Source organism: Oncorhynchus mykiss, chromosome 31, assembly GCF_013265735.2.
Source record: "Oncorhynchus mykiss isolate Arlee chromosome 31, USDA_OmykA_1.1, whole genome shotgun sequence".
In the NCBI taxonomy this organism is placed as follows: Eukaryota; Metazoa; Chordata; class Actinopteri; order Salmoniformes; family Salmonidae; genus Oncorhynchus; species Oncorhynchus mykiss.
The window spans coordinates 16,358,965-16,380,376 of record NC_050571.1 but is presented as its reverse complement, the minus strand read 5'-3'; the positions used below and the strand labels follow the sequence as shown (position 1 = coordinate 16,380,376).

The 21,412-nt window shown below is 55.8% G+C and overlaps 1 protein-coding gene across 1 annotated transcript in view; it reads left to right on the top strand.

Annotated features, from left to right (window-relative positions):
- LOC110504639 (girdin) overlaps positions 1-4,080 on the top strand; it is a 57,438-nt gene extending 53,358 nt beyond the window's left edge. Inside the window, exons 25-28 of the mRNA XM_036970027.1 lie at positions 340-444; positions 800-954; positions 1,236-1,559; positions 3,826-4,080. Of these exons, the coding sequence (XP_036825922.1) occupies positions 340-444; positions 800-954; positions 1,236-1,559; positions 3,826-3,893 (652 nt within the window). The 3' untranslated portion in view covers positions 3,894-4,080. The remainder of the gene's footprint in view (positions 1-339; positions 445-799; positions 955-1,235; positions 1,560-3,825) is intronic.
- The last annotated feature ends 17,332 nt before the right edge of the window (positions 4,081-21,412 follow it).

Here is a 21,412-nt window from a genome sequence, read left to right as displayed (position 1 = left end):
CCTCTCTCCTCCCCTCTCCTCCTCTCTCCTCCCTCTCTCCCCTCTCCCCCCTCTCTCCTCCCCTCTCTCCCCACATCTCCTCTCTCTCTTCTTTCCTCCCCTCTCTCCTCCCCTCTCCTCCTCTCTCCTCCCTCTCTCCCCTCTCCCCCCTCTCTCCTCCCCTCCTCTCCTCCCCTCTCTCCTCTTGTATCCTCTCCTCACCAATCCTCCCTCTCTCCTCCCCTCTCTCCCCACATCTCCTCTCTCTCTTCTTTCCTCCCCTCTCTCCTCCCCTCTCTCCTCCCTCTGTCCTCCCTCTGTCCTCCCCTCTCCTTTCTCCTCCCTCTCTCCTCTCTCCAGGGAGAAGATGGGTGAGCTGCGTAGAGAGAAACAGAAGCTGGTGGAGAAGATCATGGATCAGTACAGAGTCCTGGACCCCAGCATGCTTACACCCAGCAAGGCCAAGTAAGCACACACACACACACACACACACACACACACACACACACACACACACACACACACACACACACATAACCAACGTTAAGAGAGAGGTTCCAGGTTTGAGGGATTGATGTCACATCGCTCCAATAGGTCCTTACTGTGGTCTTTGCAGCGTTTCTTCTGGACTCCTGTAGTGTTTGGATGCAGACACACATGCAGACACAGACACACAGACAAAGGCCAAATCCCTCTTTTTGTATCCCCCTACACTCTCTCCATCTCTCTCACTTCCCATTGATCTTGATCTCCCTCTCTCCATCCCTCCCTCGCTATCTCTCCTTCCTTTCCTCCCTCCCTCCCTCCCTCCTCTCTGTAGGAAGTCCAACTGGATAGCAGACAGGATGAAGAAGCTGATTAAGCCTAAAGGAGGAGGGAGAGAGGGACGTGCTCCGGTCTACGCTGCTGGCAGTATAGAGAACCTGGCTGACAGTGCAGACTACCCACCAAACACACAGACTGCTGCTGGGACTGGTGAGACTACACACACACACAGACACACACACAGACACATAGACAGACAGACAGACAGACAGACAGACAGACAGACAGACAGACAGACAGACAGACAGACAGACAGACAGACAGACAGACAGACAGACACTGAACAACTCAGTGAGAGACCACAGACACTGTTATACACAAACTCAAATCACTACAAATCACTCCCTCTCTTTCTGGCTCTGTCTCTCCCCCTCCCCCTCCTCCTACCCCCTGTTATATCTCACCCCTCTGTTCTCTTTCCTCTCCTCCAGACCCCCGCAGTGCCCCCGTCTCCCCCTCCTCCCTGCGACGTGCCCCCTCCCTGGGTATCTCTGACCAGACGGAAGGGCTGTGTGGGCTGCCGCTGCGTTCAGGTTCGGGGTATCGTCGAAAGCTCAGCTCCCGTCGAAAGCTGGCTTCACAGTCCTTCAGTCCCGGAGACCAGAAGACTTCACCCCTCAAGCGTCTACAATCTGCAGATAGAGGTTCCACGGTGATCTGGGAGGGGCACATCAGCCCTAGAGACAAACTCACTCCCAAAACCACACCCATGGCCTCCACCAGCCAGGAGAATGTGATGGAGGAGGAAGGGAGAGGTGAGGAGGGGAGAGGTGATGGATAGAGGGGAGGGGAGGAGATAGGTGAGATGGATGAAGCGGGAGAGAGGGAGTGGAGGGAAATGGGGTAGAGAGAGGGAGGCAGAGAGGTGAGGAGGAAGGGAGAGAGGGAGTGGGGGAGGTAAGGAGGGATGAGGAGGAAGGAAGGAGATAGGGGAGAGTGAAGGAGAGAGATGAGGAGGAAGGAGTGGGGGGAGAGATGCGGAGAGGTGAGGAGGAAGGAGTGGGGGGAGAGAGGCAGAGAGGTGAGGAGGGAGGTGTGGGGGGAGAGAGACGGAGAGATGGGGAGGGAGGTGTGGTGGGAGAGAGGCGGAGAGGTGAGGAGGGAGGTGTGGTGGGAGAGAGGCAGAGAGGTGAGTAGGGAGATGTGGGGGGATAGAGGCGGAGAGGTGAGGAGGGAGGTGTGGGGGGAGAGAGGCGGAGAGGTGAGGAGGGAGGTGTGGGGGGAGAGAGGCGGAGAGGTGAGGAGGGAGGTGTGGGGGGAGAGAGGCGGAGAGGTGAGGAGGGAGGTGTGGGGGGAGAGAGGCAGAGAGGTCAGGAGGGAGGTGTGGGGGGAGAGAGGTGGAGAGGTGAGGAGGGAGGTGTGGGGCGAGAGAGGCGGAGAGGTGAGGAGGGAGGTGGAGAGGTGAGGAGGGAGGTGTGGGGGGAGAGAGGCGGAGAGGTGAGGAGGGAGGTGTGGGGGAGGTGTGGGGGGAGGTGAGGAGGGAGGTGTGCACTATAGGGGAGAGGTGAGGAGAGAGGTGTGCACTATAGGGGAGAGGTGAGGAGTGAGGTGTGCACTATAGGGGAGAGGTGAGGAGGCAGGTGTGAACTATAGGGGAGAGGTGAGGAGGGAGGTTAGCACTATAGGGGAGAGGTGTGAGGAGGGAGGTGTGGACTATAGGGGAGAGATGAGGAGGGAGGTGTGGGGGGAGGTGAGGAGGGAGGTGTGGACTATAGGGGAGAGATGAGGAGGGAGGTGTGGACTATAGGGGAGAGGTGAGGAGGGAGGTGTGGGGGGAGGTGAGGAGGGAGATGTGGACTATAGGGGAGAGGTGAGGAGGGAGGTGTGGGGGGAGGTGAGGAGGGAGATGTGGACTATAGGGGAGAGATGAGGAGGGAGGTGTGGACTATAGGGGAGAGGTGAGGAGGGAGGTGTGGACTATAGGGGAGAGGTGAGGAGGGAGGTGTGGGGGGAGGTGAGGAGGGAGGTGTGGACTATAGGGGAGAGATGAGGAGGGAGGTGTGGACTATAGGGGAGAGATGAGGAGGGAGGTGTGGACTATAGGGGAGAGGTGAGGAGGGAGGTGTGGACTATAGGGGAGAGGTGAGGAGGGAGGTGTGGGGGGAGGTGAGGAGGGAGATGTGGACTATAGGGGAGAGATGAGGAGGGAGGTGTGGACTATAGGGGAGAGGTGAGGAGGGAGGTGTGGACTATAGGGGAGAGGTGAGGAGGGAGGTGTGGGGGGAGGTGAGGAGGGAGGTGTGGACTATAGGGGAGAGATGAGGAGGGAGGTGTGGACTATAGGGGAGAGATGAGGAGGGAGGTGTGGACTATAGGGGAGAGGTGAGGAGGGAGGTGTGGACTATAGGGGAGAGGTGAGGAGGGAGGTGTGGGGGGAGGTGAGGAGGGAGGTGTGGACTATAGGGGAGAGGTGAGGAGGGAGGTGTGGGGTGAGGTAAGGAGGGAGGTGTGGACTATAGGGGAGAGATGAGGAGGGAGGTGTGTGGGGATGTGAGGAGGGAGGTGTGGACTATAGGGGAGAGATGAGGAGGGAGGTGTGGACTATAGGGGAGAGATGAGGAGGGAGGTGTGGACTATAGGGGAGAGGTGAGGAGGGAGGTGTGGGGGGAGGTGAGGAGGGAGGTGTGGACTATAGGGGAGAGATGAGGAGGGAGGTGTGGGGTGAGGTGAGGAGGGAGGTGTGGACTATAGGGGAGAGGTGAGGAGGGAGGTGTGGGGGGAGGTGAGGAGGGAGATGTGGACTATAGGGGAGAGGTGAGGTGGGAGGTGTGGACTATAGGGGAGAGTGAGGAGGGAGGTGTGGACTATAGGGGAGAGGTGAGGAGGGAGGTGTGGACTATAGGGGAGAGGTGAGGAGGGAGGTGTGGACTATAGGGGAGAGGGAAGGGAGGACAGAGGTAGTAGGGGTTAGACATGAGGGAATTTGTGTACCAACTGTCACTGATGTCCCTGACCAGCCCTGACAAATTGAAGTGAAGTGACTGGTTTTGACAGGACCTCTCTGTGTGTGTTTGGTTTTAGCCGTGAGTGGGGACAACAATGAAGGACATCTCAACTCAGACCCCTGCTGTCAGTCCAGTAAGGACTAAGAGAGAATTACTGCCTTTCTGCTTCAAATGGAAATACCATGATCCTTTGCACACATCCGACCTCTCCGACCTCTCCATACAGATCTGATCTAAGTCCAGATAGGGACTCATATTAAAAGTGTCAAATTCAAATGTTTTGTCAGATTTTTGTAAAAGGTCTCTAATAAATACAGTATATCTGAACCATTTTCCATACACTGTAAACTAAATGTTTTTCTGTCAGCTACTACTCTATTTGTGTATATTATTGAAGAGATGTCTCTGTTCTTCTGGGGTGACAAGCAACATTTCCTCCTCTGGCCAATGGGTGTCAGTGTAGAGCTAGCTAGACACAAATGCAATTCAGATGAGGGAGCATCTTTTCAATGAGAAACAAGGCCTGTAGGTTCATCACGACTGTAGGGCCATTCTGGTTCCCTTCATCCCACACCAAGGGGGCAACACGTCAGCATTTCGGCTGGGGAGGGTGGGGTAGATGGAGGGATTAAGGGGAAAGAACAGACACTAAAGGATAAAAGCAGAGAGAGGCTTTTCTCTCCACCGAAGCCCCAGTGAATTAGGATTCAGAAAAAGACAAATGGAACGCTAATACAATTCATGAATTATGTAGTTGTCATGGCAACATTAATCAAAATGAGGCCCCAGCCTCTGAACATTTTGTTTATGAAATTGAGATGCATCCAGCGTGAGTGAGAGTGTGGAGGATGATATTGGGCCTGCCACTCAGTCAGTTATTACAGTTAGACTCCATCTGACACCTGCAGACAGACAGCAACCGGCAGACAGACAGCAACCACAAACTGAAGAGAAGCAGTGAAATAAAAACACAGAACAAAGACATTTATACTCCTCATTCCTTGTGTTCAATAGAATAAAATCAAGTATATATCTGAAGGCCACTGGTCATCAACATGTACATTTGAAGAGTACGGGCGTAAAAAATAGACCTTTTGATTCGGATTCCTTTCAGCCAATAGACTAGATTTAAAGTTAATGACATATACAGGACACAACCCAGCGGTCATCTTAACTTGTCAGAATGTGTCTGTAGTGGTGGGTAAATAATTGAAAATGGGAGTGGTGAAATGCCATCTGTGTCTATCTGTCTGTGAAGATCTCTCTCTCCCTGTTCTAAGTCTGTCTATCTAACTATCTCAGCCCTGGACATCACATTTGAATGAGGATGTTCTCCTCTAAAGAGCTGCTATTGGCCAGAGCTTTAGCTTCACTGCCTTCCTGAAATCACACTGACCTAGCAAACACTGCGAGCCAGTAATACTGAATCGGACCCAGCAGACACTAGGGTCTGGTTTCCCGGACACAGACTAAGCCTACTCCCAGACTAAAAAGCTTTGGAAATATTCAAGACAATTGCTTGTTTTTTATGTATTATTTAGTCAGATGGAGGTGGTACTGTAGTTGCAGGGCCTTGGTGATATCAGATATTCATGGCGGAGGTGCTAGCTACCTGTAGGACTGGAGAAGAGGTGGTACTGTAGTTACAGGGCCTTGGTGATATCAGATATTCATGGCGGAGGTGCTAGCTACCTGTAGGACTGCAGAAGGTATAATGAGAGACCTAGAAAACTGAACTCAGATCGAGAGAGAGAGAGAGAGAGAAGAATAAATAAGGTTTTGTCTAATTAATTAAAGTCTAGCCCTGGGCTGTGGAAACGCTCTGAGACCGAGGAGGATTTGCTGAGAGGAGAAAAACAACAACACAACAACGGACAGCAGGAGAGAGAAAATAAGTGTTTGTCTTAACTTAAGAGTCTGACCCTGTAACCTTGCTTCCTCACAAAACTGTCACAATCTTAGAGCTTCAGGGGGCTTTTAGGCAATGAGCCTACCCCTAAGGTAACTATCCTCACCCCTCCTTCTTTACCACTTCTATTTCTCTCTTCTTCCTTTTCCTCCTTCATTCAGTCTGCCCCTCTCTCTCAGTCTCTCTCCCTGCCTCAGGGCTGGCTCTAGCCTTTTGGGGGCCCTAAGCAAAATTTGGTTAGAGCCCCTCCCCCCATCTCGTGGCAAATCATTTTGTGTTTAGAAGTTTATTTCCTGAAATTCTACCCATTTAGCCATGGGGTGGAGAGAAAACTGCTATTTGTTAACAAATTTCATGCAATTCTACCCATTTAGCCATGGGGTGGAGAGACATTTTTTTAGGTATTAAAGAACATTTCCAGCAACTCTACACATTTTATAGTACCTTATGCCACGTTAATATGATATGATTCAGTATTCGGCCATGATTACAGCACGTTTATACAGCTGGCTAGACTAACTACCAATCCAAAAATTGTTAGCTGACATGGCTAATTGAGTGACTGCTGGTGACTGACATAACAAGAGAAAAAATGCTGATGCACAAACACATTTTGAGACGCAGACTGAGTTCCTAAAATTACTTTTTTTCCCCGAAAATTGCTCAGGGGGCCCTAGCGGACGGGGGTCCTAAGTGACCGCTTATGTCACTTATGCCTGGACCCGGCCCTGCCCTCCTTCAGCTCTCTCTCCTCTCCCACCCTCTTTCCCTCTAATCTCTCCCTCTCTCCTCTCCCACCCTCTTTCCCTCTAATCTCTCCCTCTCTCCTCTCCCACCCTCTTTCCCTCTAATCTCTCCCTCTCTCCTCTCCCACCCTCTTTCCCTCTAATCTCTCCCTCTCTCCTTTCCCACCCTCTTTCCCTCTAATCTCTCCCTCTCTCCTCTCCCACCCTCTTTCCCTCTAATCTCTCCCTCTCTCCTCTCCCACCCTCTTTCCCTCTACCCCCTCTCTCTCTCCTCTCCCACCCTCTTTCCGTCTAATCTCTCCCTCTCTCCTCTCCCACCCTCTTTCCCTCTACTCCCTCTCTCCTCTCCCACCCTCTTTCCCTCTATTCCCTCTCTCCTCTCCCACCCTCTTTCCCTCTAATCTCTCCCTCTCTCCTCTCCCACCCTCTTTCCCTCTACTCCCTCTCTCCTCTCCCACCCTCTTTCCCTCTAATCTATCCCTCTCTCCTCTCCCACCCCCTTTCCCTCTACTCCCTCTCTCCTCTCCCACCCTCTTTCCGTCTACTCCCTCTCTCCTCTCCCACCCTCTTTCCCTCTACTACCTCTCTCTCTCCTCTCCCACCCTCTTTCCATCTACTCCCTCTCTCCTCTGCCACCCTCTTTCCCTCTAATCTCTCCCTCTCTCCTCCCCCACCCTCTTTCCCTCTACTCCCTCCCTCTTTCCCTCTACCACCCTCTTTCCCTCTACTCCCTCCCTATCTCCTCTCCCACCCTCTTTCCCTCTACTCCATCTCTCCTCTCCCACCCTCTTTCCCTTTACTCCCTCTCTCCTCTGCCACCCCCTTTCCCTCTAATCTCTCCCTCTCTCCTCTCCCACCTCTTTCCCTCTACTCCCTCCCTCTTTCCCTCTACCACCCTCTTTCCCTCTACTCCCTCTCTCCTCTCCCACCCTCTTTCCCTCTACTCCCTCTCTCCTCTCCCACCCTCTTTCCCTCTACTCCCTCCCTATCTCCTCTCCCACCCCCTTTCCCTCTACTCCCTCTCTCCTCTCCCACCCTCTTTCCCTCTACTCCCTATCTCCTCTCCCACCCTCTTTCCCTCTACTCCCTCTCTCTCTCCTCTCCCACCCTCTTTTCCCTCTACTCCCTCTCTCTCTCCTCTCCCACCCTCTTTCCCTCTACTCCCTCTCTCCTCTCCCACCCTCTTTCCCTCTACTACCTCTCTCTCTCCTCTCCCACCCTCTATCCCTCTACTCCCTCTCTCCTCTCCCACCCTCTTTCCCTCTACTACCTCTCTCTCTCCTCTCCCACCCTCTTTCCCTCTACTCCATCTCTCCTCTCCCACCCTCTTTCCCTTTACTCCCTCTCTCCTCTGCCACCCCCTTTCCCTCTAATCTCTCCCTCTCTCCTCTCCCACCTCTTTCCCTCTACTCCCTCCCTCTTTCCCTCTACCACCCTCTTTCCCTCTACTCCCTCTCTCCTCTCCCACCCTCTTTCCCTCTACTCCCTCTCTCCTCTCCCACCCTCTTTCCCTCTACTCCCTCCCTATCTCCTCTCCCACCTCCTTTCCCTCTACTCCCTCTCTCCTCTCCCACCCTCTTTCCCTCTACTCCCTCTCTCCTCTCCCACCCTCTTTCCCTCTACTCCCTCTCTCTCTCCTCTCCCACCCTCTTTTCCCTCTACTCCCTCTCTCTCTCCTCTCCCACCCTCTTTCCCTCTACTCCCTCTCTCCTCTCCCACCCTCTTTCCCTCTACTACCTCTCTCTCTCCTCTCCCACCCTCTTTCCCTCTACTCCCTCTCTCCTCTCCCACCCTCTTTCCCTCTACTCCCTCTCTCTCTCCTCTCCCACCCTCTTTCCCTCTACTCCCTCTCTCTCTCCTCTCCCACCCTCTTTTCCCTCTACTCTCTCTCCTCTCCCACCCTCTTTCCCTCTACTCCCTCTCTCCTCTCCCACCCTCTTTCCCTCTACTACCTCTCTCTCTCCTCTCCCACCCTCTTTCACCTCTACTCCCTCTCTCTCTCCTCTCCCACCCTCTTTCCCTCTACTCCCTCTCTCCTCTCCCACCCTCTTTCCCTCTACTACCTCTCTCTCTCCTCTCCCACCCTCTTTCCCTCTACTCCCTCTCTCCTCTCCCACCCTCTTTCCCTCTACTCCCTCTCTCTCTCCTCTCCCACCCTCTTTTCCCTCTAATCTCTCCCTCTCTCCTCCCCACCCTCTTTCCCTCTACTCCCTCCCTCTTTCCCTCTACCACCCTCTTTCCCTCTACTCCCTCCCTATCTCCTCTCCCACCCTCTTTCCCTCTACTCCATCTCTCCTCTCCCACCCTCTTTCCCTTTACTCCCTCGCTCCTCTGCCACCCCCTTTCCCTCTAATCTCTCCCTCTCTCCTCTCCCACCTCTTTCCCTCTACTCCCTCCCTCTTTCCCTCTACCACCCGCTTTCCCTCTACTCCCTCTCTCCTCTCCCACCCTCTTTCCCTCTACTACCTCTCTCTCTCCTCTCCCACCCTCTTTCCCTCTACTCCCTCTCTCCTCTCCCACCCTCTTTCCCTCTACTCCCTCTCTCTCTCCTCTCCCACCCTCTTTTCCCTCTAATCTCTCCCTCTCTCCTCCCCACCCTCTTTCCCTCTACTCCCTCCCTCTTTCCCTCTACCACCCTCTTTCCCTCTACTCCCTCCCTATCTCCTCTCCCACCCTCTTTCACTCTACTCCCTCCCTATCTCCTCTCCCACCCGCTTTCCCTCTACTCCCTCTCTCCTCTCCCACCCTCTTTCCCTCTACTCCCTCTCTCCTTTCCCACCCTCTTTCCCTCTAATCTCTCCCTCTCTCCTCTCCCACCCTCTTTCCCTCTAATCTCTCCCTCTCTCCTCTCCCACCCTCTTTCCCTCTACCCCCTCTCTCTCTCCTCTCCCACCCTCTTTCCGTCTAATCTCTCCCTCTCTCCTCTCCCACCCTCTTTCCCTCTACTCCCTCTCTCCTCTCCCACCCTCTTTCCCTCTATTCCCTCTCTCCTCTCCCACCCTCTTTCCCTCTAATCTCTCCCTCTCTCCTCTCCCACCCTCTTTCCCTCTACTCCCTCTCTCCTCTCCCACCCTCTTTCCCTCTAATCTATCCCTCTCTCCTCTCCCACCCCCTTTCCCTCTACTCCCTCTCTCCTCTCCCACCCTCTTTCCCTCTACTCCCTCTCTCCTCTCCCACCCTCTTTCCCTCTACTACCTCTCTCTCTCCTCTCCCACCCTCTTTCCATCTACTCCCTCTCTCCTCTGCCACCCTCTTTCCCTCTAATCTCTCCCTCTCTCCTCCCCCACCCTCTTTCCCTCTACTCCCTCCCTCTTTCCCTCTACCACCCTCTTTCCCTCTACTCCCTCCCTATCTCCTCTCCCACCCTCTTTCCCTCTACTCCATCTCTCCTCTCCCACCCTCTTTCCCTTTACTCCCTCTCTCCTCTGCCACCCCCTTTCCCTCTAATCTCTCCCTCTCTCCTCTCCCACCTCTTTCCCTCTACTCCCTCCCTCTTTCCCTCTACCACCCTCTTTCCCTCTACTCCCTCTTTCCTCTCCCACCCTCTTTCCCTCTACTCCCTCTCTCCTCCCCCACCCTCTTTCCCTCTACTCCCTCCCTCTTTCCCTCTACCACCCTCTTTCCCTCTACTCCCTCCCTATCTCCTCTCCCACCCTCTTTCCCTCTACTCCCTCTCTCCTCTCCCACCCTCTTTCCCTCTACTCCCTCTCTCCTCTCCCACCCTCTTTCCCTCTACTCCCTCTCTCTCTCCTCTCCCACCCTCTTTTCCCTCTAATCTCTCCCTCTCTCCTCCCCACCCTCTTTCCCTCTACTCCCTCCCTCTTTCCCTCTACCACCCTCTTTCCCTCTACTCCCTCCCTATCTCCTCTCCCACCCTCTTTCCCTCTACTCCATCTCTCCTCTCCCACCCTCTTTCCCTTTACTCCCTCGCTCCTCTGCCACCCCCTTTCCCTCTAATCTCTCCCTCTCTCCTCTCCCACCTCTTTCCCTCTACTCCCTCCCTCTTTCCCTCTACCACCCGCTTTCCCTCTACTCCCTCTCTCCTCTCCCACCCTCTTTCCCTCTACTACCTCTCTCTCTCCTCTCCCACCCTCTTTCCCTCTACTCCCTCTCTCCTCTCCCACCCTCTTTCCCTCTACTCCCTCTCTCTCTCCTCTCCCATCCTCTTTTCCCTCTAATCTCTCCCTCTCTCCTCCCCACCCTCTTTCCCTCTACTCCCTCCCTCTTTCCCTCTACCACCCTCTTTCCCTCTACTCCCTCCCTATCTCCTCTCCCACCCTCTTTCACTCTACTCCCTCCCTATCTCCTCTCCCACCCGCTTTCCCTCTACTCCCTCTCTCCTCTCCCACCCTCTTTCCCTCTACTCCCTCTCTCCTTTCCCACCCTCTTTCCCTCTAATCTCTCCCTCTCTCCTCTCCCACCCTCTTTCCCTCTAATCTCTCCCTCTCTCCTCTCCCACCCTCTTTCCCTCTACCCCCTCTCTCTCTCCTCTCCCACCCTCTTTCCGTCTAATCTCTCCCTCTCTCCTCTCCCACCCTCTTTCCCTCTACTCCCTCTCTCCTCTCCCACCCTCTTTCCCTCTATTCCCTCTCTCCTCTCCCACCCTCTTTCCCTCTAATCTCTCCCTCTCTCCTCTCCCACCCTCTTTCCCTCTACTCCCTCTCTCCTCTCCCACCCTCTTTCCCTCTAATCTATCCCTCTCTCCTCTCCCACCCCCTTTCCCTCTACTCCCTCTCTCCTCTCCCACCCTCTTTCCCTCTACTCCCTCTCTCCTCTCCCACCCTCTTTCCCTCTACTACCTCTCTCTCTCCTCTCCCACCCTCTTTCCATCTACTCCCTCTCTCCTCTGCCACCCTCTTTCCCTCTAATCTCTCCCTCTCTCCTCCCCCACCCTCTTTCCCTCTACTCCCTCCCTCTTTCCCTCTACCACCCTCTTTCCCTCTACTCCCTCCCTATCTCCTCTCCCACCCTCTTTCCCTCTACTCCATCTCTCCTCTCCCACCCTCTTTCCCTTTACTCCCTCTCTCCTCTGCCACCCCCTTTCCCTCTAATCTCTCCCTCTCTCCTCTCCCACCTCTTTCCCTCTACTCCCTCCCTCTTTCCCTCTACCACCCTCTTTCCCTCTACTCCCTCTTTCCTCTCCCACCCTCTTTCCCTCTACTCCCTCTCTCCTCCCCCACCCTCTTTCCCTCTACTCCCTCCCTCTTTCCCTCTACCACCCTCTTTCCCTCTACTCCCTCCCTATCTCCTCTCCCACCCTCTTTCCCTCTACTCCCTCTCTCCTCTCCCACCCTCTTTCCCTCTAATCTATCCCTCTCTCCTCTCCCACCCCCTTTCCCTCTACTCCCTCTCTCCTCTCCCACCCTCTTTCCCTCTACTCCCTCTCTCCTCTCCCACCCTCTTTCCCTCTACTACCTCTCTCTCTCCTCTCCCACCCTCTTTCCATCTACTCCCTCTCTCCTCTGCCACCCTCTTTCCCTCTAATCTCTCCCTCTCTCCTCCCCCACCCTCTTTCCCTCTACTCCCTCCCTCTTTCCCTCTACCACCCTCTTTCCCTCTACTCCCTCCCTATCTCCTCTCCCACCCTCTTTCCCTCTACTCCATCTCTCCTCTCCCACCCTCTTTCCCTTTACTCCCTCTCTCCTCTGCCACCCCCTTTCCCTCTTATCTCTCCCTCTCTCCTCTCCCACCTCTTTCCCTCTACTCCCTCCCTCTTTCCCTCTACCACCCTCTTTCCCTCTACTCCCTCTCTCCTCTCCCACCCTCTTTCCCTCTACTCCCTCTCTCCTCCCCCACCCTCTTTCCCTCTACTCCCTCCCTCTTTCCCTCTACCACCCTCTTTCCCTCTACTCCCTCCCTATCTCCTCTCCCACCCTCTTTCCCTCTACTCCATCTCTCCTCTCCCACCCTCTTTCCCTTTACTCCCTCTCTCCTCTGCCACCCCCTTTCCCTCTAATCTCTCCCTCTCTCCTCTCCCACCTCTTTCCCTCTACTCCCTCCCTCTTTCCCTCTACCACCCTCTTTCCCTCTACTCCCTCTCTCCTCTCCCACCCTCTTTCCCTCTACTCCCTCTCTCCTCTCCCACCCTCTTTCCCTCTACTCCCTCCCTATCTCCTCTCCCACCCCCTTTCCCTCTACTCCCTCTCTCCTCTCCCACCCTCTTTCCCTCTACTCCCTCTCTCCTCTCCCACCCTCTTTCCCTCTACTCCCTCTCTCTCTCCTCTCCCACCCTCTTTTCCCTCTACTCCCTCTCTCTCTCCTCTCCCACCCTCTTTCCCTCTACTACCTCTCTCTCTTCTCTCCCACCCTCTTTCCCTCTACTCCCTCTCTCCTCTCCCACCCTCTTTCCCTCTACTACCTCTCTCTCTCCTCTCCCACCCTCTTTCCCTCTACTCCATCTCTCCTCTCCCACCCTCTTTCCCTTTACTCCCTCTCTCCTCTGCCACCCCCTTTCCCTCTAATCTCTCCCTCTCTCCTCTCCCACCCTCTTTCCCTCTACTCCCTCTCTCCTCTCCCACCCTCTTTCCCTCTAATCTATCCCTCTCTCCTCTCCCACCCCCTTTCCCTCTACTCCCTCTCTCCTCTCCCACCCTCTTTCCCTCTACTCCCTCTCTCCTCTCCCACCCTCTTTCCCTCTACTCCCTCTCTCCTCTCCCACCCTCTTTCCCTCTACTCCCTCCCTATCTCCTCTCCCACCCCCTTTCCCTCTACTCCCTCTCTCCTCTCCCACCCTCTTTCCCTCTACTCCCTCTCTCCTCTCCCACCCTCTTTCCCTCTACTCCCTCTCTCTCTCCTCTCCCACCCTCTTTTCCCTCTACTCCCTCTCTCTCTCCTCTCCCACCCTCTTTCCCTCTACTCCCTCTCTCCTCTCCCACCCTCTTTCCCTCTACTACCTCTCTCTCTCCTCTCCCACCCTCTTTCCCTCTACTCCCTCTCTCCTCTCCCACCCTCTTTCCCTCTACTACCTCTCTCTCTCCTCTCCCACCCTCTTTCCCTCTACTCCATCTCTCCTCTCCCACCCTCTTTCCCTTTACTCCCTCTCTCCTCTGCCACCCCCTTTCCCTCTAATCTCTCCCTCTCTCCTCTCCCACCCTCTTTCCCTCTACTCCCTCTCTCCTCTCCCACCCTCTTTCCCTCTAATCTATCCCTCTCTCCTCTCCCACCCCCTTTCCCTCTACTCCCTCTCTCCTCTCCCACCCTCTTTCCCTCTACTCCCTCTCTCCTCTCCCACCCTCTTTCCCTCTACTCCCTCTCTCCTCTCCCACCCTCTTTCCCTCTACTCCCTCCCTATCTCCTCTCCCACCCCCTTTCCCTCTACTCCCTCTCTCCTCTCCCACCCTCTTTACCTCTACTCCCTCTCTCCTCTCCCACCCTCTTTCCCTCTACTCCCTCTCTCTCTCCTCTCCCACCCTCTTTTCCCTCTACTCCCTCTCTCTCTCCTCTCCCACCCTCTTTCCCTCTACTCCCTCTCTCCTCTCCCACCCTCTTTCCCTCTACTACCTCTCTCTCTCCTCTCCCACCCTCTTTCCCTCTACTCCCTCTCTCCTCTCCCACCCTCTTTCCCTCTACTACCTCTCTCTCTCCTCTCCCACCCCCTTTCCCTCTACTCCCTCTCTCCTCTCCCACCCTCTTTACCTCTACTCCCTCTCTCCTCTCCCACCCTCTTTCCCTCTACTCCCTCTCTCTCTCCTCTCCCACCCTCTTTTCCCTCTACTCCCTCTCTCTCTCCTCTCCCACCCTCTTTCCCTCTACTCCCTCTCTCCTCTCCCACCCTCTTTCCCTCTACTACCTCTCTCTCTCCTCTCCCACCCTCTTTCCCTCTACTCCCTCTCTCCTCTCCCACCCTCTTTCCCTCTACTACCTCTCTCTCTCCTCTCCCACCCTCTTTCCCTCTACTCTCTCTCCTCTCCCACCCTCTTTCCCTCTACTCCCTCTCTCCTCTCCCACCCTCTTTCCCTCTACTACCTCTCTCTCTCCTCTCCCACCCTCTTTCACCTCTACTCCCTCTCTCTCTCCTCTCCCACCCTCTTTCCCTCTACTCCCTCTCTCCTCTCCCACCCTCTTTCCCTCTACTACCTCTCTCTCTCCTCTCCCACCCTCTTTCCCTCTACTCCCTCTCTCCTCTCCCACCCTCTTTCCCTCTACTCCCTCTCTCTCTCCTCTCCCACCCTCTTTTCCCTCTAATCTCTCCCTCTCTCCTCCCCCACCCTCTTTCCCTCTACTCCCTCCCTCTTTCCCTCTACCACCCTCTTTCCCTCTACTCCCTCCCTATCTCCTCTCCCACCTTCTTTCCCTCTACTCCATCTCTCCTCTCCCACCCTCTTTCCCTTTACTCCCTCGCTCCTCTGCCACCCCCTTTCCCTCTAATCTCTCCCTCTCTCCTCTCCCACCCTCTTTCCCTCTACTACCTCTCTCTCTCCTCTCCCACCCTCTTTCCCTCTACTCCCTCTCTCCTCTCCCACCCTCTTTCCCTCTACTACCTCTCTCTCTCCTCTCCCACCCCCTTTCCCTCTACTCCCTCTCTCCTCTCCCACCCTCTTTACCTCTACTCCCTCTCTCCTCTCCCACCCTCTTTCCCTCTACTCCCTCTCTCTCTCCTCTCCCACCCTCTTTTCCCTCTACTCCCTCTCTCTCTCCTCTCCCACCCTCTTTCCCTCTACTCCCTCTCTCCTCTCCCACCCTCTTTCCCTCTACTACCTCTCTCTCTCCTCTCCCACCCTCTTTCCCTCTACTCCCTCTCTCCTCTCCCACCCTCTTTCCCTCTACTACCTCTCTCTCTCCTCTCCTCTCCCACCCTCTTTCCCTCTACTCTCTCTCCTCTCCCACCCTCTTTCCCTCTACTCCCTCTCTCCTCTCCCACCCTCTTTCCCTCTACTACCTCTCTCTCTCCTCTCCCACCCTCTTTCACCTCTACTCCCTCTCTCTCTCCTCTCCCACCCTCTTTCCCTCTACTCCCTCTCTCCTCTCCCACCCTCTTTCCCTCTACTACCTCTCTCTCTCCTCTCCCACCCTCTTTCCCTCTACTCCCTCTCTCCTCTCCCACCCTCTTTCCCTCTACTCCCTCTCTCTCTCCTCTCCCACCCTCTTTTCCCTCTAATCTCTCCCTCTCTCCTCCCCCACCCTCTTTCCCTCTACTCCCTCCCTCTTTCCCTCTACCACCCTCTTTCCCTCTACTCCCTCCCTATCTCCTCTCCCACCTTCTTTCCCTCTACTCCATCTCTCCTCTCCCACCCTCTTTCCCTTTACTCCCTCGCTCCTCTGCCACCCCCTTTCCCTCTAATCTCTCCCTCTCTCCTCTCCCACCTCTTTCCCTCTACTCCCTCCCTCTTTCCCTCTACCACCCGCTTTCCCTCTACTCCCTCTCTCCTCTCCCACCCTCTTTCCCTCTACTCCCTCTCTCCTCTCCCACCCTCTTTCCCTCTACTCCCTCCCTATCTCCTCTCCCACCCCCTTTCCCTCTACTCCCTCTCTCCTCTCCCACCCTCTTTCCCTCTACTCCCTCTCTCCTCTCCCACCCTCTTTCCCTCTACTACCTCTCTCTCTCCTCTCCCACCCTCTTTTCCCTCTACTCCCTCTCTCCTCTCCCACCCTCTTTCCATCTACTCCCTCTCTCCTCTGCCACCCTCTTTCCCTCTAATCTCTCCCTCTCTCCTCTCCCACCCTCTTTCCCTCTACTCCCTCCCTCCTTCCCTCTACCACCCTCTTTCCCTCTACTCCCTCCCTATCTCCTCTCCCACCCTCTTTCCCTCTACTCCATCTCTCCTCTCCCACCCTCTTTCCCTTTACTCCCTCTCTCCTCTACCACCCTCTTTCCCTCTACTCCCTCTCTCCTCTCCCACCCTCTTTCCCTCTACTCCCTCTCTCCTCTCCCACCCTCTTTCCCTCTACTCCCTCCCTATCTCCTCTCCCACCCTCTTTCCCTCTACTCCCTCCCTCTCTCCTCTCCCACCCTCTTTCCCTCTACTCCCTCTCTCCTCTCCCACCCTCTTTCCCTCTACTCCCTCTCTCTCTCCTCTCCCACCCTCTTTTCCCTCTACTCCCTCTATCTCTCCTCTCCCACCCTCTTTTCCCTCTACTCTCTCTCCTCTCCCACCCTCTTTCCCTCTACTCCCTCTCTCCTCTCCCACCCTCTTTCCCTCTACTACCTCTCTCTCTCCTCTCCCACCCTCTTTCACCTCTACTCCCTCTCTCTGTCCTCTCCCACCCTCTTTCCCTCTACTCCCTCTCTCCTCTCCCACCCTCTTTCCCTCTACTACCTCTCTCTCTCCTCTCCCACCCTCTTTCCCTCTACTCCCTCTCTCCTCTCCCACCCTCTTTCCCTCTACTCCCTCTCTCTCTCCTCTCCCACCCTCTTTTCCCTCTAATCTCTCCCTCTCTCCTCCCCCACCCTCTTTCCCTCTACTCCCTCCCTCTTTCCCTCTACCACCCTCTTTCCCTCTACTCCCTCCCTATCTCCTCTCCCACCCTCTTTCCCTCTACTCCATCTCTCCTCTCCCACCCTCTTTCCCTTTACTCCCTCGCTCCTCTGCCACCCCCTTTCCCTCTAATCTCTCCCTCTCTCCTCTCCCACCTCTTTCCCTCTACTCCCTCCCTCTTTCCCTCTACCACCCGCTTTCCCTCTACTCCCTCTCTCCTCTCCCACCCTCTTTCCCTCTACTCCCTCTCTCCTCTCCCACCCTCTTTCCCTCTACTCCCTCCCTATCTCCTCTCCCACCCCCTTTCCCTCTACTCCCTCTCTCCTCTCCCACCCTCTTTCCCTCTACTCCCTCTCTCCTCTCCCACCCTCTTTCCCTCTACTACCTCTCTCTCTCCTCTCCCACCCTCTTTTCCCTCTACTCCCTCTCTCCTCTCCCACCCTCTTTCCATCTACTCCCTCTCTCCTCTGCCACCCTCTTTCCCTCTAATCTCTCCCTCTCTCCTCTCCCACCCTCTTTCCCTCTACTCCCTCCCTCCTTCCCTCTACCACCCTCTTTCCCTCTACTCCCTCCCTATCTCCTCTCCCACCCTCTTTCCCTCTACTCCATCTCTCCTCTCCCACCCTCTTTCCCTTTACTCCCTCTCTCCTCTGCCACCCTCTTTCCCTCTAATCTCTCCCTCTCTCCTCTCCCACCTCTTTCCCTCTACCACCCTCTTTCCCTCTACTCCCTCTCTCCTCTCCCACCCTCTTTCCCTCTACTCCCTCTCTCCTCTCCCACCCTCTTTCCCTCTACTCCCTCCCTATCTCCTCTCCCACCCTCTTTCCCTCTACTCCCTCCCTCTCTCCTCTCCCACCCTCTTTCCCTCTACTCCCTCTCTCCTCTCCCACCCTCTTTCCCTCTACTCCCTCTCTCTCTCCTCTCCCACCCTCTTTTCCCTCTACTCCCTCTCTCTCTCCTCTCCCACCCTCTTTCCCTCTACTCCCTCTCTCCTCTTCCACCCTCTTTCCCTCTACTACCTCTCTCTCTCCTCTCCCACCCTCTTTCCCTCTACTCCCTCTCTCCTCTCCCACCCTCTTTCCCTCTACTACCTCTCTCTCTCCTCTCCCACCCTCTTTCCCTCTACTCCCTCTCTCTCTCCTCTCCCACCCTCTTTCCCTCTACTCCCTCTCTCCTCTCCCACCCTCTTTCCCTCTACTACCTCTCTCTCTCCTCTCCCACCCTCTTTCCCTCTACTCCATCTCTCCTCTCCCACCCTCTTTCCCTTTACTCCCTCTCTCCTCTGCCACCCCCTTTCCCTCTAATCTCTCCCTCTCTCCTCTCCCACCTCTTTCCCTCTACTCCCTCCCTCTTTCCCTCTACCACCCTCTTTCCCTCTACTCCCTCTCTCCTCTCCCACCCTCTTTCCCTCTACTCCCTCTCTCCTCTCCCACCCTCTTTCCCTCTACTCCCTCCCTATCTCCTCTCCCACCCCCTTTCCCTCTACTCCCTCTCTCCTCTCCCACCCTCTTTCCCTCTACTCCCTCTCTCCTCTCCCACCCTCTTTCACCTCTACTCCCTCTCTCTCTCCTCTCCCACCCTCTTTTCCCTCTACTCCCTCTCTCTCTCCTCTCCCACCCTCTTTCCCTCTACTCCCTCTCTCCTCTCCCACCCTCTTTCCCTCTACTACCTCTCTCTCTCCTCTCCCACCCTCTTTCCCTCTACTCCCTCTCTCCTCTCCCACCCTCTTTCCCTCTACTACCTCTCTCTCTCCTCTCCCACCCTCTTTCCCTCTACTCCCTCTCTCTCTCCTCTCCAACCCTCTTTTCCCTCTACTCTCTCTCCTCTCCCACCCTCTTTCCCTCTACTCCCTCTCTCCTCTCCCACCCTCTTTCCCTCTACTACCTCTCTCTCTCCTCTCCCACCCTCTTTCACCTCTACTCCCTCTCTCTCTCCTCTCCCACCCTCTTTCCCTCTACTCCCTCTCTCCTCTCCCACCCTCTTTCCCTCTACTACCTCTCTCTCTCCTCTCCCACCCTCTTTCCCTCTACTCCCTCTCTCCTCTCCCACCCTCTTTCCCTCTACTCCCTCTCTCTCTCCTCTCCCACCCTCTTTTCCCTCTAATCTCTCCCTCTCTCCTCCCCCACCCTCTTTCCCTCTACTCCCTCCCTCTTTCCCTCTACCACCCTCTTTCCCTCTACTCCCTCCCTATCTCCTCTCCCACCCTCTTTCCCTCTACTCCATCTCTCCTCTCCCACCCTCTTTCCCTTTACTCCCTCGCTCCTCTGCCACCCCCTTTCCCTCTAATCTCTCCCTCTCTCCTCTCCCACCTCTTTCCCTCTACTCCCTACCTCTTTCCCTCTACCACCCGCTTTCCCTCTACTCCCTCTCTCCTCTCCCACCCTCTTTCCCTCTACTCCCTCTCTCCTCTCCCACCCTCTTTCCCTCTACTCCCTCCCTATCTCCTCTCCCACCCCCTTTCCCTCTACTCCCTCTCTCCTCTCCCACCCTCTTTCCCTCTACTCCCTCTCTCCTCTCCCACCCTCTTTCCCTCTACTACCTCTCTCTCTCCTCTCCCACCCTCTTTTCCCTCTACTCCCTCTCTCCTCTCCCACCCTCTTTCCATCTACTCCCTCTCTCCTCTGCCACCCTCTTTCCCTCTAATATCTCCCTCTCTCCTCTCCCACCCTCTTTCCCTCTACTCCCTCCCTCCTTCCCTCTACCACCCTCTTTCCCTCTACTCCCTCCCTATCTCCTCTCCCACCCTCTTTCCCTCTACTCCATCTCTCCTCTCCCACCCTCTTTCCCTTTACTCCCTCTCTCCTCTACCACCCTCTTTCCCTCTACTCCCTCTCTCCTCTCCCACACTCTTTCCCTCTACTCCCTCTCTCCTCTCCCACCCTCTTTCCCTCTACTCCCTCCCTATCTCCTCTCCCACCCTCTTTCCCTCTACTCCCTCCCTCTCTCCTCTCCCACCCTCTTTCCCTCTACTCCCTCTCTCCTCTCCCACCCTCTTTCCCTCTACTCCCTCTCTCTCTCCTCTCCCACCCTCTTTTCCCTCTACTCCCTCTCTCTCTCCTCTCCCACCCTCTTTTCCCTCTACTCTCTCTCCTCTCCCACCCTCTTTCCCTCTACTCCCTCTCTCCTCTCCCACCCTCTTTCCCTCTACTACCTCTCCTCTCCCACCCTCTTTCACCTCTACTCCCTCTCTCTCTCCTCTCCCACCCTCTTTCCCTCTACTCCCTCTCTCCTCTCCCACCCTCTTTCCCTCTACTACCTCTCTCTCTCCTCTCCCACCCTCTTTCCCTCTACTCCCTCTCTCCTCTCCCACCCTCTTTCCCTCTACTCCCTCTCTCTCTCCTCTCCCACCCTCTTTTCCCTCTAATCTCTCCCTCTCTCCTCCACCACCCTCTTTCCCTCTACTCCCTCCCTCTTTCCCTCTACCACCCTCTTTCCCTCTACTCCCTCCCTATCTCCTCTCCCACCCTCTTTCCCTCTACTCCATCTCTCCTCTCCCACCCTCTTTCCCTTTACTCCCTCGCTCCTCTGCCACCCCCTTTCCCTCTAATCTCTCCCTCTCTCCTCTCCCACCTCTTTCCCTCTACTCCCTCCCTCTTTCCCTCTACCACCCGCTTTCCCTCTACTCCCTCTCTCCTCTCCCACCCTCTTTCCCTCTACTCCCTCTCTCCTCTCCCACCCTCTTTCCCTCTACTCCCTCCCTATCTCCTCTCCAACCCCCTTTCCCTCTACTCCCTCTCTCCTCTCCCACCCTCTTTCCCTCTACTCCCTCTCTCCTCTCCCACCCTCTTTCCCTCTACTACCTCTCTCTCTCCTCTCCCACCCTCTTTTCCCTCTACTCCCTCTCTCCTCTCCCACCCTCTTTCCATCTACTCCCTCTCTCCTCTGCCACCCTCTTTCCCTCTAATCTCTCCCTCTCTCCTCTCCCACCCTCTTTCCCTCTACTCCCTCCCTCCTTCCCTCTACCACCCTCTTTCCCTCTACTCCCTCCCTATCTCCTCTCCCACCCTCTTTCCCTCTACTCCATCTCTCCTCTCCCACCCTCTTTCCCTTTACTCCCTCTCTCCTCTGCCACCCTCTTTCCCTCTAATCTCTCCCTCTCTCCTCTCCCACCTCTTTCCCTCTACTCCCTCCCTCTTTCCCTCTACCACCCTCTTTCCCTCTACTCCCTCTCTCCTCTCCCACCCTCTTTCCCTCTACTCCCTCTCTCCTCTCCCACCCTCTTTCCCTCTACTCCCTCCCTATCTCCTCTCCCACCCTCTTTCCCTCTACTCCCTCCCTCTCTCCTCTCCCACCCTCTTTCCCTCTACTCCCTCTCTCCTCTCCCACCCTCTTTCCCTCTACTCCCTCTCTCTCTCCTCTCCCACCCTCTTTTCCCTCTACTCCCTCTCTCTCCTCTCCCACCCTCTTTCCCTCTACTCCCTCTCTCCTCTTCCACCCTCTTTCCCTCTACTACCTCTCTCTCTCCTCTCCCACCCTCTTTCCCTCTACTCCCTCTCTCCTCTCCCACCCTCTTTCCCTCTACTACCTCTCTCTCTCCTCTCCCACCCTCTTTCCCTCTACTCCCTCTCTCTCTCCTCTCCCACCCTCTTTTCC